Source organism: Lipophrys pholis (assembly GCF_963383615.2).
Source record: "Lipophrys pholis genome assembly, chromosome: 15".
NCBI lineage: Eukaryota > Metazoa > Chordata > Actinopteri > Blenniiformes > Blenniidae > Lipophrys > Lipophrys pholis.
The window spans coordinates 216638-231162 of NC_137642.1; the positions used below are offsets into that span (position 1 = coordinate 216638).

The following is a 14525-nucleotide window of genomic DNA, read 5'->3' on the forward strand; positions in this document are numbered from 1 at the left end:
CTTCTTCTACCAAGCTTTGAAATGTGGAGCTCCACACGGCTCTGCCACAGTCACAGGACTAAAGCCCAGAGAAGAAGTCTCAGTTTCTCATGGAGATCCTCAGTGTGGATCATCTCATATCAGCCTGATGTCTGACCTTTAGTGTCAACACAACTTTCACTGCACACAAACTCAAACATGGAGTCTGACCTCAGAGTCTCCAGACTACAGAGTGGACTCTCCAGAAAACCACACAGCTGCTCAACTCCTGAATCCTGCAGCTGGTTCTCACTCAGGTCCAGATGTTTCAGATGTTTCAGGAGGGAGGGGTTGGACTTCAGAGCTGAGGCCACAGAAGAGCAGCTGATCTCTGACAACCTGCAGCCCCACAACCTGAATAAAGAGAGAAAGAAGTGAGATTAGAGGACAAAGTTTGATGTTGAAGTCATTGAGACTGAAGAAGGTTCAGACTGGAAGAGTTTAGAAATGTAAAGTCCAAACAGCTGAAGCCACCAGGAGGAGAAGAGTCTCATCAACATGCTGATCACTAACATGCTGCAGAGCTCAGTCCATCTCTGTCCTCCAACATCTGGATCCTCCTAAACTCCTCTCAGTGGTTTGACTTCAACACATTCTAACTTCAGACAGTGAACTGACCTCAGAGTCTCCAGGTTACAGTTTGGACTCTCCAGTCCAGCACACAGAACCTTCACTGATGAATCCTTCAGCTGGTTGTGACTCAGGTCCAGATGTTTGAGATGGGAGGAGTCAGACTTCAGAGCCGAGGAGATCACTTCACAGTCGGAGAGTTGACATGAAGAAAGGCTGTAATGAGACACAGAGAGGACAGGACATTGTTATGAGGACTTTGTTGGACCTCAGAGTTTCAGATCGTCTTCTCTGGGTTTGACTCTGGCTTCATGTGGACGTGAAGGAGAGGACGTGGAGGTCCACATGTTTTGTTCATGTCTTCAGTTCCAGATGTTGAAGTGAAGCTGTGGAGTGGAGCTGGACGTCCTGCTACTTCTTTCTATTCATTACAGAGTGTTTGGTTGGAGAGACGGGGACAGTGGAGACAATCATTCTTCTGAGAGACACAATTCATTCATTCATTCATGGTTTAGTTTGTGAGAACTGTGGGAGCAGAGACATTGTCCTGGAGTTTGTTCAATCTTCTTTGGTTCTAGTTTTGTACTTCACTTTGATTTGAGTCTTTTTGTCAGGAAATTGTCCAGTTTGGAAAGACAAAGGTTCCAGATGTGAGTCAGTAGTTTGGAGATAAACTCAATCTCCCTCTTTACTGGTTTCATCTCCATTTAGTCTCAATCTGAAGATTTGGTTTTACATTTGATAATAATTTCTATGATTTCTTCCTTACTAATGAAATGTCTCTGGGTCTTTCTCTTTACACTCTTTAATAGATTCCATGTGTCTTTAATAGGATTCTTCTTTTCTTACATTTCACCACATTTATTTTTGTAGATTTATGACAATTCTCACAGTAGTAGTTAAAGTATTTTTATATTTCACATATTTATGTGCCACTTCTTTAGTTTTGTGTTTTACAGATTCTCTGTATCATGTATTTTTCCTTTTGACAGAATCTTTTAATCCTTCTTTGATCAATAGATGATCTTTGTTATTGTTTTCTTTGTTTAACATTTCTTCCTAATTCTGCATTTCTTACAGCTTTATTCACATTGTTGTCTAGATATTCTGATTCCCAGTCACTTGTAATAAATAGCTCTTTTCCACCAGCTCCTACTCAGCCTTACTCCACTTGACCCTACTGGCCTTGCCTCTACTCCACTCAGCCTCAGTTGTTTTCCATTACAATAGAGCGACCACGGCGTGGGCGGAGTCATCGGAGCTTTCCCCGTCATGCACAAGTAATCACCCCGATGTGATGCTTCACTGTCCGGTGTTTCGGTTTCGCTGGTGCTCCTGTTAACTGGTGACTTCTGCCACAAGCTGTTAGTAGCTACTGATGTTAAAATAAGAACAACAAACCATACGATACTTTAAATTCGAATGGAAATGTGGTTAAACAGCGTTCACCAGGACAGCTGCAGACTTTGGTTGTTTTTTGTTTTTTATTGTGTTCTGGTTTAAAAAATGGCGGGTGAATGAGCAGCTTGCCGTCTTCTCGACTTCGCTCGCTTGGAACCTCAGTCTACTACGGTCTACCATGAAAGTACCTCGTAGCAGGGACCATCATGTGTTGTGGAAAAGTGTCAAAAGTGAGTAGAGTCAAGTGGAGTAAGTCTGAGGAGGTGGAGCAGCACCTTAACCTATTTAAGGTGCCCCTCTGGTGAGGATAGGTAACTTGTTTAGAACGTATTCAGGAGCAACACTGATCAGGTCCAATCAGCAGTTTTTCCTTTGGACATGTCAAAGTATTTACTTGATATCCACAGTCCAATTGTTGATTCCTGTCCTCAATGACTCGCCCAATACTGAGTTCCTCTAACACAATAAATGTTTCCTCCTACTGCCACTCTCCCTGGCCCGGTTCACAAACTGTGTCTGCACACCTGGCATCCATTAGGTGGAGGCTTTAGAACCTCCACCTTGCCCTAGCTCCACCTAGTGGGCAAACATACATTCTAAACCCAAATGGCCAGTCAATAGGAGGGCACACACAAACAGAAACAAACAAACCCATATGAAACCTTAAATGGCTCCTACAGTAGGAACTAGAGGAAAAGTGCATTAAGTTTATTTTGGTAACTCCATTAAGTCCTCAGTCCAAACCCGTCTGTATTACCGTCTGTTGTCCTTATTGTTTTGTAAACAGTTGATGTTGTTGGGAACACTGGTTGTACATCAGGCAATTTGACTTTTGATGATGATGAGTAACAGTGATATGACCACTTTTTTCAGTAATGAGTAATCTAACGTGTTACTATTTCCAAACCAGTAATCAGATTAAAGTTACTTCTTATATTAAGTCCATGCGCGTTACTATTGCAGTGTTACTATTGCAGTGTTACTATTGTAGTGTTACTATTTTAGCATTACTATTGTAGTTTTACTATTGTAGTGTTACTATTGCAGCATTACTATTGTAGCATTACTATTGTAGCATTACTTTTGTTGCATTATTATTGTAGTGTTACTATTGTGGTGTTAGTATTGTAGCATTACTATTGTAGCATTACTATTGTAGCATTACTATTTTAGCGTTACTATTGTAGCTTTACTATTGTAGCGTTACTATTGTGGCGTAACTATTGTAGCTTTACTATTGTAGCATTACTATTGTAGCATTACTATTGTAGCATTACTATTGTAGCGTTACTATTGTAGTGTTACTATTGTAGCATTACTATTGTAGCATTACTTTTGTTGCATTATTATTGTAGTGTTACTATTGTGGCGTTACTATTGTAGCATTACTATTGTAGTGTTACTATTGCAGCGTTACTATTGTAGCATTACTATTGTAGCATTACTTTTGTTGCATTATTATTGTAGTGTTACTATTGTGGCGTTACTATTGTAGCATTACTATTGTAGTGTTACTATTGCAGCGTTACTATTGTAGCATTACTATTGTAGCATTACTTTTGTTGCATTATTATTGCAGTGTTACTATTGTAGCCTAATTATTGTAGCGTTACTATTGTGGCGTTACTATTGTAGCCTAACTATTGTAGCATTACTATTGTAGCCTTACTATTGCAGCATTACTATTGCAGCATTACTATTGTAGCATTACTATTTTAGCGTTACTATTGTAGCTTTACTATTGTAGCGTTACTATTGTAGCGTTACTATTGTAGCCTTACTATTGGAGCAATACTATTGTAGCCTTACTATTGTAACATTACTATTGTAGCATTATTATTGTAGCATGATTATTGTAGCGTTACTATTGTAGCATTACTATTGTAGTGATACAATTGTAGCATTATTATTGTAGCATTACTATTGTGGTGTTACTATTGTAGCATTTCTATTGTAGCATTACTATTTTAGCCTTACTATTGTAGCATTTTTATTGTAGCATTACTATTTTAGCATTACTATTGTAGCGATACTATTGTAGCATTTTTTATTGTAGCATTACTATTTTAGCATTACTATTGTAGCGATACTATTGTAGCATTACTATTTTAGCGTTACTATTGTAGCTTTACTGTTGTAGCGTTACTATTGTAGCGTTACTATTGTAGCCTTACTATTGTAGCGTTACTATTGTAGCATTACTATTTTAGCATTACTATTGTAGCTTTACTATTGTAGCGTTACTATTGTAGCATTACTGTTGTAGCCTTACTATTGTAGCGTTACTATTGTAGCATTACTATTGTAGCATTACTATTTTAGCGTTACTATTGTAGCCTTACTATTGTAGCGTTACTATTGTAGCGTCACTATTTTAGCATTACTATTGTAGCATTACTATTGTAGCATTACTATTGTGGCATTACTATTGTAGCGTCACTATTGTAGCATTACTATTGTAGCGTTACTATTGTAGCGTCACTATTGTAGCATTACTATTGTAGCATTACCATTGTAGCATTACTATTGTAGCATTACTATTGTGGCATTACTATTGTAGCATTACTATTGTGGCATTACTATTGTAGCATTACTATTTTAGCGTTACTATTGTAGCTTTACTATTGTAGCGTTACTATTGTAGCATTACTGTTGTAGCCTTACTATTGTAGTGTTACTATTGTAGCATTACTATTTTAGCGTTACTATTGTAGCATTACTATTGTAGCCTTACTATTGTAGCGTTACTATTGTAGCGTCACTATTTTAGCATTACTATTGTAGCATTACTATTGTAGCATTACTATTATGGCATTACTATTGTAGCGTCACTATTGTAGCATTACTATTGTAGCGTTACTATTGTAGCATCACTATTGTAGCATTACTATTGTAGCACTACTATTGTAGCATTACTATTGTAGCATTACTATTGTGGCATTACTATTGTAGCGGTTCAGGTCGTTCTCTCCTCCAAACTAACAGACACACACAGAGCATGCAGTCCGACCTGACCCGCCCCCTTCTCCACTCTGAGCCAATCACAGACAAACTCACTCTCACTAATTCAAGTGACACAAAAGAATTGGAACCAAGAAATGTCAACACTAAACCATATCATTGCAAGAAGAACTGCAGAGATGTTGAACTCTTTTTGTATTTTTTTTCTTTTTTAATCAATCAATCAATCAATCAATCAATCAATCAATCAATCAATCAATCAATCAATCAATCGGATACTTTATTTGCCCCAGAGGGGGGTAATTAAAAGGTCGGATAGAGCAGATAGAGCAGATAGTGCAAATATATAAATAGATCACTAGTTTAATGAAGGTTAAAGGTTAAATATCTAACAGCAGGAGGCCAGGCAGTGATCAGAACTGAGTTTGTGGCAAAAAGGAGTAACTAGTAATCAGTACTTGGATTACTTTTTCAAACTAACTGTGTCAACACTGATTAGTATTGATCAAAGAGTCATGGATCATGAACAAAATATGGAATCTGATGAGCATCAGAAAACCTCGGAGCACCAGCTGTTTAACAGGAAATGATGCCAATTTATATCAGTCTCATCAAGATGTACTGTACAAAACTATTCATTTAGAATTTGAATTCTTAGTTTAATAATAACAATTAACACAATTAATCATAAAGGAAGAAGAATTTCAGACTTCCTGACACAGAAGAGGTCGACATTTCATTCACCTTTCTACACATTAATAAGACAACAAGTAGTGACAGTAGGATTCCTAAGATTATATTCATTTAAAATGAAAAGAAGAAAACTACACAGGTTCTGTGTGAGGGTCAGAAAGTAAAGACAGTGGTTCATGAAGCTTCATCTGGCCATCACTAGAATAAACTATTCTATTCTATTTTGTCCCGTCGCTGTGCTTCACTCCACTAATTTGACTGGTTGCTTCATAAGAAGTACTGGTCACTGTGAGGCTCTTGCCTCTGCTCTCTCATCCTCCTCTCTTTCCTTTTTGGATCCTCAGCCTCCTAAGTGATGATATTATCATCCAGCCACAGGAGCACACCTGAAGTGAGTGTCCTGCTGCTGCTGGGCTTGTCTCATGTGTGGTGTTCTTGCTCGTAGTCGTGTCGGTGTCAGAGTCTGAGGCAGAACTCTGTGACATGGAGCATCACAAACACAGTGAGTGGAGGAAGTAAAGCTGCTGCTCTCCACCTGAACTTACACTGGAAACTTTACTTTGTAGTTTTACTTCCTGATTAATAGAGGAGAAAACATCAAGAGGCTGCAGTGTTCTACTGAGATGTTTTACTGATGTTCTAGAGATGTGAGCAGGAGAACAGAGAGTGGTGGATATTAATGATCAATAATGTCAGAACCTGAGAGCTTCCAGTTTACAGTGAGGACTCTCCAGTCCAGGAGAGAGCAGCTTCACTCCTGAATCCTGCAGGTTGTTGTAACTCAGGTCCAGATGTGTCAGACTGGAGGACTGAGAGCTGAGGACTGAGGACAGAGCTCCACAGCTTCTCTCTGACAGACCACAGCTGCTCAACCTGAAGAAGAAACAACAATGAAAACCAGTTCAATGTTTGTCATGGACTCAGTTCTACATATTTGTTCATGACCCACGTACACAGCTTTGTTGGAGGCTTTGACCACTGGCAGCAGCTTCAGAAGAGCCTCCTCTGAAGCAGAGTATTTCTTCAGGTCAAACTCCTTCAGATCTTCTTCTGATGACAGTAAGATGAAGACCAGAGCTGACCACTGAGCAGGAGACAGTCTACCAGTGGAGAGACGTCCTGATCTCAGGGACTGTTGGATCTCCTCCACCAGAGAACCATCGTTCAGTTCATTCAGACAGTGGAACAGATTGATGCTTCTCTCTGCAGACAGATTCTCACTCAGCTTCTCCTTGATGTACTGGACTGTTTCCTGATTGGTCTGTGAGCTACTTCCTGTCTGTGTCAGCAGACCTCGGAGGAGACTCTGATTGGTCTGCAGTGAAAGACCCAGGAGGAAGCGGAGGAACAAGTCCAGGTGTCCATTTGGACTCTTCAAGGCCTCGTCCACTGCTCTCTGATGGAGATGGTGGAGATTGTTCTTCATCAGGACTGTTGACCACCAGGAGGTTTGTTGTTGTTCGTCCAGGAGGTTGATTCCAGAGTCGATGAAGGTCTGATGGACATGAAGAGCAGCCAGAAACTCCTGAAGGCTCAGATGGATGAAGCAGAAGACCTTGTCCTGGTACAGGCCTTGCTCCTCTTTAAAGACCTGTGTGAACATTCCAGAGTACAGTGAGGCTGCTCTGAGATCCAGGCCACACTCTGTCAGGTCGGAGTCATAGAAGATCAGATTTCCTTTCTGCAGCTCATCAAAAGCCAGTTTTCCCAGAGACTCCACCATCTCCCTGCTCTCTGGACTCCAGTGTGGATCTGTGGCAGCTCCTCCATCATACTTGACCTTCTTGACTTTGGCCTGGACCACCAGGTGGTGGATGTACATCTGAGTCATGGTCTTGGGCAGCTCTCCTCCCTCTCTGCTCTTCAACACCTCCTCCAGAACTGTAGCAGTGATCCAGCAGAAGACTGGGATGTGGCACATGATGTGGAGGCTTCGTGAGGTCTTGATGTGGGAGATGATCCTGCTGGCCTGCTGCTCCTCTCTGAACCTCCTCCTGAAGTACTCCTCCTTCTGTGGGTCAGTGAAGCCTCGGACCTCCGTCACCATGCCGACACAGTCAGGAGGGATGTGATTGGCTGCTGCAGGTCGTGTGGTGATCCAGAGGCGAGCAGAGGGAAGCAGGTTCCCCCTGATGAGGTTTGTCAGCAGCACATCCACTGAGGTGGACTCTGTAACATCAGTCAGGATCTCAGGGTGCTGGAAGTCCAGAGGGAGTCGACACTCATCCAGACCGTCAAAGATGAAGAGCACCTGGAGGTCTTCAAAGCTGCAGAGTCCTTCTTCTTTGGTTGGAGTGAAGAAGTGATGAACAAGTCCCACCAAGCTGAACTTCTTCTCCTTCAGCACATTCAGCTCTCTGAAGGTGAATGGAAATGTGAAGTGGACGTCCTGGTTGCTTTGGTCTTCAGCCCAGTCCAGAGTGAACTTCTGTGTCAGGACTGTTTTCCCAATGCCAGCCACTCCCTTTGTCAGCACTGTTCTGATTGGTGGAGATCTTCCAGGTGAGGCTTTAAAGAGGTCTCCTGGTCTGATGCTGCTTTCTGCTCTGGCTGCTCTCCTGGATGCTGTTTCAATCTGTCTGACCTCATGTTCCTCATTGACCTCTGCAGTCCCTCCCTCTGTGATGTGGAGCTCTGTGTAGATCTGCTTCAGGAGGGTGGACTCTCCTGCTTTAGAGAGCCCCTCAAACACAACCTGGAACCTCTTCTTCAGGGCACATTTCACCTTCTGTTGGCAGACTCCAGCAGAAGTTCCTGAAAAGAAGAAAGCAGGAATGAGTTGAGTGTGTTTGACATTGAATGTGAAGATGACAGTGTGTTAGTGGAGATGTTTCTCCTCCATCAGCTCCATCCAGCTCCTCAGTGGAGACCAAACAGCCTCTGATCTGATGCAGATGTTTGATGTTTGGTTTCAGCTTCATCTCCATCCTGTGAAATGAGATCAAATCCTCTTACTGCTCCACAGATGCTCAGCCAGCTCCTCCTGCTTCATCCTCCTCAGGAAGTCCAGGGTGATCCTCAGAAATGACTCTCTGCTGCTCCTCTGCTCTTCATCCTCATCCTCCCTCTCACTCTCTGAGCATGCTGGGTAATCTGGACTCAGGAGCTTCTTCATCTTCTTCAGCTCCTTCTTCATGAAAGTCACCATGTGGTCCTCCAGCAGCTGGAACAGAGAAACATCTGGAGTTGACTTTGAGCTGAAACTGAAGCCAGATTGAGATGTGAGTGTAAATCCAGTGCAGAGAGCAGGATGGACAACATGTGAAGCCAAATCACACTTCATGTGGGATCTCCAGCAGAAGCAGCTTCAAGCATCAGTGAAGACTGGAAGCTGGATGAAGGTTGGACTGTTTCACTTTGGACCTGAATGGATCTAATAAGCTGAGTGTCTGTTTCATGTTTCAGCTGGAAGTCACAGCAGCTTCTTCTGTCTCATGATGTGACAGTAAAGTGTTGAATGGAGACGTGTTCTCACCATAAATGTGGAGTCCAGATGTCTTTGATGCTGAGGGGCGGAGCCACCAGGGAGAAGCTGGGAGCTCTGCTGGCTCACGCTGCAGAAACATGTTGACTTTGTTAAAGCTGCTGTGTGGTGTGATGAGGAATCCTGAGACAAACACTGATTCTCACCCCTCATCACCACTTCCTGCTCCACATTTAAAGGTTAAGGGTTCCTCCTTAGAGCGGTCACTCTTCATGGACACACAGCTGGATGAAGAGTCAGAGCTAAAAACAAACAACATCAGGAACAGACTGACTGGAACAATGGAAGATACATGGAAGAACTGAGACTTTGATTCTCTCAGTCAGACTTTGTGAAAATACTGTGAGGATATTTAATAGTTATAAACTGTAGTTCCACATTTAAAGTCACTCTACCAGAAAAACAATCTTCAAAATGTACTTCCCATAAAACATCTCCCTTCTGCAGAGAGAATAAACCAAAACACCAAAACAAGACCATAAACACTCATTTGGACTCATTTCCAACCTGCAGTTTCCCAAATCGATCCACCAAAGTTGATGTTTACAAACAAAACATCAAACTGTGTTGATGTTTCCTAACTGACATCATCTTGGGAAATCTGGCACAAGGGTTTCTGGGATATCAAAGCTGGCGTCGCAGAAGCTGAAGCAAAATGATCAAGATTGGACCGATTCAGCCCAAAATAAAAGACTGGACTTTCTCAGAGAAAGAGGATTAGAACCTCCAGAATATTCTTAAATGTTGTGAAACTGATCATTAATCAGCAAGAGGTCAACACACTGGTATGTTCCTTTAAATTTAAATGCTGGAATTATGTGTTTGTGTGAGTGTCATGACCAATTCCATTCAGAAAGGTATTAATGTATCAGAGATCAACATCAACAACTGAAACTGGATCCTACATGTTTCATGTTTCCCAAATAGATTCTGGTAGAATAACTTTAAAGTTATAAATCCTTCAGTTCAAATCTTTTACATCCCCCCCATCCCCCTCTCCTCTGGTGTTCCCCAGGGCTCTGTACTTGGTCCCACCTTCTTCATTGTCCATCTCCTCCACTTGTCCATATTTCTCATAAATACATCATGAAGTTTCTTTGCTATGCAGACGGCACTCAGCTCTACGTCTCCACCAAACCACCTTCCTGCAGCATCTCCACACTGCTCCACACCCTGGTCACCTCCATCTCCCTCTCAAATCCTCCAGAAACTCCATCTGGACTAAAACTCAGTTCCCTAAAATACTGGAAGTGAATCTTAGAGTGAGCACAACTTCTCTCACTCTGGTTTTGAGGAAAGAAAAGAAAGAGTTTCTTACTTTGTGTCTGAAGGTCCAGGTTCAGCACTGAAGTCTGGTGGAATATCATTGGACCAGTCACTCTTCATAGACAAGCTGCTGGATACTGAAGACCCTGCTGTGTGTCTGAGCTTCTCACCTCTACACACACACACACACACACACACACACACACACACACACACACACACACACACACACACACACACACACACACACACACACACACACACACACACACACATACTTTGATGACTGTGTGACATGTGACTGTGTGATATCATTTCAAACACATCAACAGTTCACCTGTCAAACATTTCAACCACCACTGCTTGTCCTTGTGTCTTTCATGATCACATTGGGACTGATCATGGGGACGGTGGAATGTCTCTGCACCTCATGTCCTTTACTGCAGCTCTTTTTCTGCTGCCTGTTGAAATCACTTCAGCTCACTTTGGATGACTTGAAATCACTGAGCCTTGAGACGTGTCAATACAGCAGAGCCACTTTTACTACATTTCATCTTTCTATGGAGTTTACATTTAGTGTCCATTCTTCTGTTTGCTGTTTGACTGAATGCAGGAGGGGGGGACGTCTCTTACCTGTCCACACACTCTGGTGGGTCTTCTTCATCCACGTCACACATGTTGAGTCAGACAGAGAGAAACACACCAACCTGCTCAACACACACACACACACACACACACACACACACACACACACACACACACACACACACACACACACACACACACACACACACACACACACACACACACACACACACACACACACACACACAGAGGAAATCATGTGGGTGGTGCAGCAGGAAACAGAAACACACATCCTGGTAGTTCCAGTTAGAGACGGTATCATTCAGTAGACTGAGATCAGAGAGCGACAGCCGAGACAAAACAGAGAAAGAAGAAAAACAAGAAGCATAAATAATGAACAAACAGAGGAAATAAGATGAGAGAAGAAAATATAGAAACATGAAAAATACAACAATCATTAGGATTAATGTCAGTTGGAGGTTTCAGGGAAAAAATGAAGCGTCTGGATGATAAATAATGTGATGATTGAGTCGTGTGTGTGTGTGTGTGTGTGTGTGTGTGTGTGTGTGTGTGTGTGTGTGTGTGTGTGTGTGTGTGTGTGTGGTTTGGTTTGAATGTTTTAGATTTACACAAACATGAGCCAATCAGAGTGAAGGAGGGCTGAAGCCCCGCCCACTGCTGAATGTTTTCAGAGTTTCTCCATGGAGAAGAAAAGAAGTGAAGAAAGGAGTTAAATGGAGGATGAAATGTTTGTCCAACAGGTGAAGAAGAAGAAAGCAGCTGTCAGAGGTTTGTGATGGTGTGAATGAAAGAGAAAAAGAGAAGTTAGAAAGTCTTTTGCTCCGTTGTGGAAGCTTCTAAAGAGCTGACAGATTCTCACCTGAACTCTCTTCTCTTCTTCTTACAGACACTTTTCCATGTGTGAGGAAACTTGTGGAGAGAAGAAGCTGCTCTTCGTCCCTGTCCGTCTCAGTCGGTCTCTGATGTCTGACAACCACAAAGTTCTCTTTCCTGCTCTGACACACCCAGAGGAGGACATTCCTGAGAAAAACCTGTTTGAAACCTGCTTCATGACGTCAATCTGAACTTTAAAGTGAAGGTGGAGCTTTAATATAAAGTGTGACACTTTATTTGGAGGAAGAACTTTTCTCTTAGAACAGCTGTTCAACATGTGGCTCTTCAGCTCTTCTGTAGCGGCTCCCTGAAGCTTCACTGAATCACACTGAAACCAACATTGTGTTGTGGTTGCACTGGGAAGAAGGGCTCACATTAGAAGGGGGCGGGGCCAGGTGACATAAGCGGCGAGAGGAGGTTTGGTGCTCTGACGTCAGGGGTGGAGTCAGAGGGGGTGGAGCTTCACCTGTTGGAATGTTTGGCCTGACAGCTTCAGTCTGTGTGGAGAAACAAAGACTCTCCACTCCACCCACCGTCTGTCTGCTTCCACCACTTCTACACTCTTTTATTTTCATTCTATTTACACACCAGATTCTTTTTCAAAAGGAATCTGGTCTCTTGTGAAAAACACTTTGAAAAAAACAACAAATGAAAAAGAAAAACAAGCAAAAACTAGTAATGTGGAAAAAAACAGAAATGATGAGAGTTTTAAAACTTTAAAAAATTAAATATGAACCTGAATATGAATATGAAACTGCTCCAAACAGCTGCTAATGAAATGTTGACCAGCCTGGATTGTAACTGAAACTTTATGAAGCAACATCAGACACACTTCAGAGCTTGTATCATATCCAGGGGTCTTCAAGGTTTTCCAGGCCAAGGACCCCAAACTGATGGAGAGACGGAGCAGGGACCCCAACTATATATATTGTATGAAACTGTGTTTTATATGAAGCTGGCCTGGTGCCATGTATAAACAGAGCTACTTTGTTATTGTCCATTCAATACTAAGCTATTGAAGTAATACACAGGTTGATATCTTCAGGTTTTTAAACATGAACAAGCTGCAGGGTGGCCGTGCCACTGCCTGTTACAAACAGACTTCTTGCCTACGACACTGAGCTGTTGGAATAATTCAGATTCATGTTTTTATCTGAAGCAGACATGTAGAAGTGACGTCAATCCTCAAGCCGTCTGTGGACGCTCACATACTCCCACATTAGTGTGACCTCTGACCCTGATGAGCAGCAACTGATGTGTCCTTGGACGGACGGAGGTCGTCAGGCTGAGGTCAAGCTCTGAAATCCTCCCTCCAGCGCCTCCCAGTGGTCAGGAATTGCTGGTGTCACAGGAGGAGAGAGCACAGCAGAACCTGCCAGTTCCTCCACTGATGGAGACATGGAGGATCTTCCCTTTCTGACGCGCTCCCTCCATCTTCTGCTGGTTTGGAGAAAGCCTTCCATTCTGTCATACATGTGTACGGCCACCTTGCAGAGAATACATATTCTCTAGCTGAGAATAGCTGAAATATTTACATCTCCCTTAAGCGAGGATATTGATCTGTAAGAGGAGTCCTCTGATGGATCTTTACCTTTCTTTGCAAGGCCTCTTGGGTGATTTAGGAAGCTGGCCCAGCTTTCTTGTACCTGAAAACATTAAACTCAACCGGAGCACCGAGAGCCAGGAAAAGTACTAAAACATTCAGCAGGTACTCTGTCAGGTCCTGGGGATTTTCCAGATTGCAAAGAAGAAATCCTCCTCTTGTGACTTGAGCTCGTCTCGCCTCAAGGCTCAAAGCCTATCAAGTCGGTCCACATATTTCCTTGGTCCCGCCTCTTCAGATCAACAGTGGGTGGAGCCGGCATGTTGACACGAAAAGTTCAGGTCAGACAACAAACTAGTTTCACCGCTACAAAAGTGCAACTCACAGGAAAGAGGCTGGACGTCTTTCCAGGATGTCTACTAATGCGAGACGAGTGTATCATACTATCTTAATCCCCTGAGGGCAATTTCTTTAACAAAGTGACCCCTCGGGAGCAGCTGGTTTGGCTGAAGGTCTCGCTCAGGGATACACGGTGCAGGTTTTTTGGACTGTGGGAGGAGACTGGAGTACCAGCGTGTACACACATACACACACACACACACACACACAGCAGGAAACATAAACACACTGTGACGGAGCGCTCCTGAGCGCGCCGTCATGCCCGGAATGGAGCGCTCTTGAACGCACCGTCATGCCCGGAGCGGTGCGCCTTTCCTCTCTCCGCTGGCGGAGAGAGCCGGTGCTGGGAGCGCGCGCACAGCGCTGTCAGTGTTGTGGGAAAGATCAACTCCAGAAACTGATCCCGGGTCCCTGGACATGCTTCCCTGCTGTAGGCAAAGTAGGGTGCACACTCTTTGCCTACACGTCACACAGACATACACGTCACACGCACACACACACACACACGCGCTTACCTGTGGCTGGAACTGTCAAACGGAGGTACTTCCGGGTTCTCGGTTAAGAGCGCCTAGTGGCGCGCAAAAGGAACGGGGTTATACCATTATAGTGCGGATAATTGGTATACCCTATGGTAACGGGCTTAAACCGGCCTAGAGCAAACCGGTATAAGAAGAGCTGGCCCGAGGCACAATTATGTGAATGTTTCAAATC

General features: G+C 43.1%; 2 protein-coding genes across 7 annotated transcripts in view; one reads left to right on the forward strand and one right to left on the reverse strand.

Annotated features, from left to right (window-relative positions):
• Positions 1-11996, reverse strand: part of LOC308120878 (NLR family CARD domain-containing protein 3-like) — a 191272-nt gene extending 179276 nt beyond the window's left edge. For 4 of the 5 annotated variants that reach the window (XM_080481776.1, XM_080481775.1, XM_080481774.1 and 1 more), the window contains exons 1-10: positions 11859-11996; positions 11027-11100; positions 10446-10565; positions 9274-9369; positions 9119-9197; positions 8599-8806; positions 6597-8397; positions 6343-6516; positions 637-804; positions 190-372 (exon numbers count right to left, since the gene is read on the reverse strand). In XM_080481776.1, coding sequence (XP_080337902.1) covers positions 190-372; positions 637-804; positions 6343-6516; positions 6597-8397; positions 8599-8806; positions 9119-9197; positions 9274-9369; positions 10446-10565; positions 11027-11070 — 2873 coding nt within the window. In that variant the 5' untranslated portion in view covers positions 11071-11100; positions 11859-11996. The remainder of the gene's footprint in view (positions 1-189; positions 373-636; positions 805-6342; positions 6517-6596; positions 8398-8598; positions 8807-9118; positions 9198-9273; positions 9370-10445; positions 10566-11026; positions 11101-11858) is intronic. The other variant, XM_080481777.1, reaches the window with a different exon arrangement.
• Positions 1-14525, forward strand: part of LOC308120877 (NACHT, LRR and PYD domains-containing protein 12-like) — a 344912-nt gene that overhangs the window by 148017 nt on the left and 182370 nt on the right. The window lies entirely within an intron of this gene.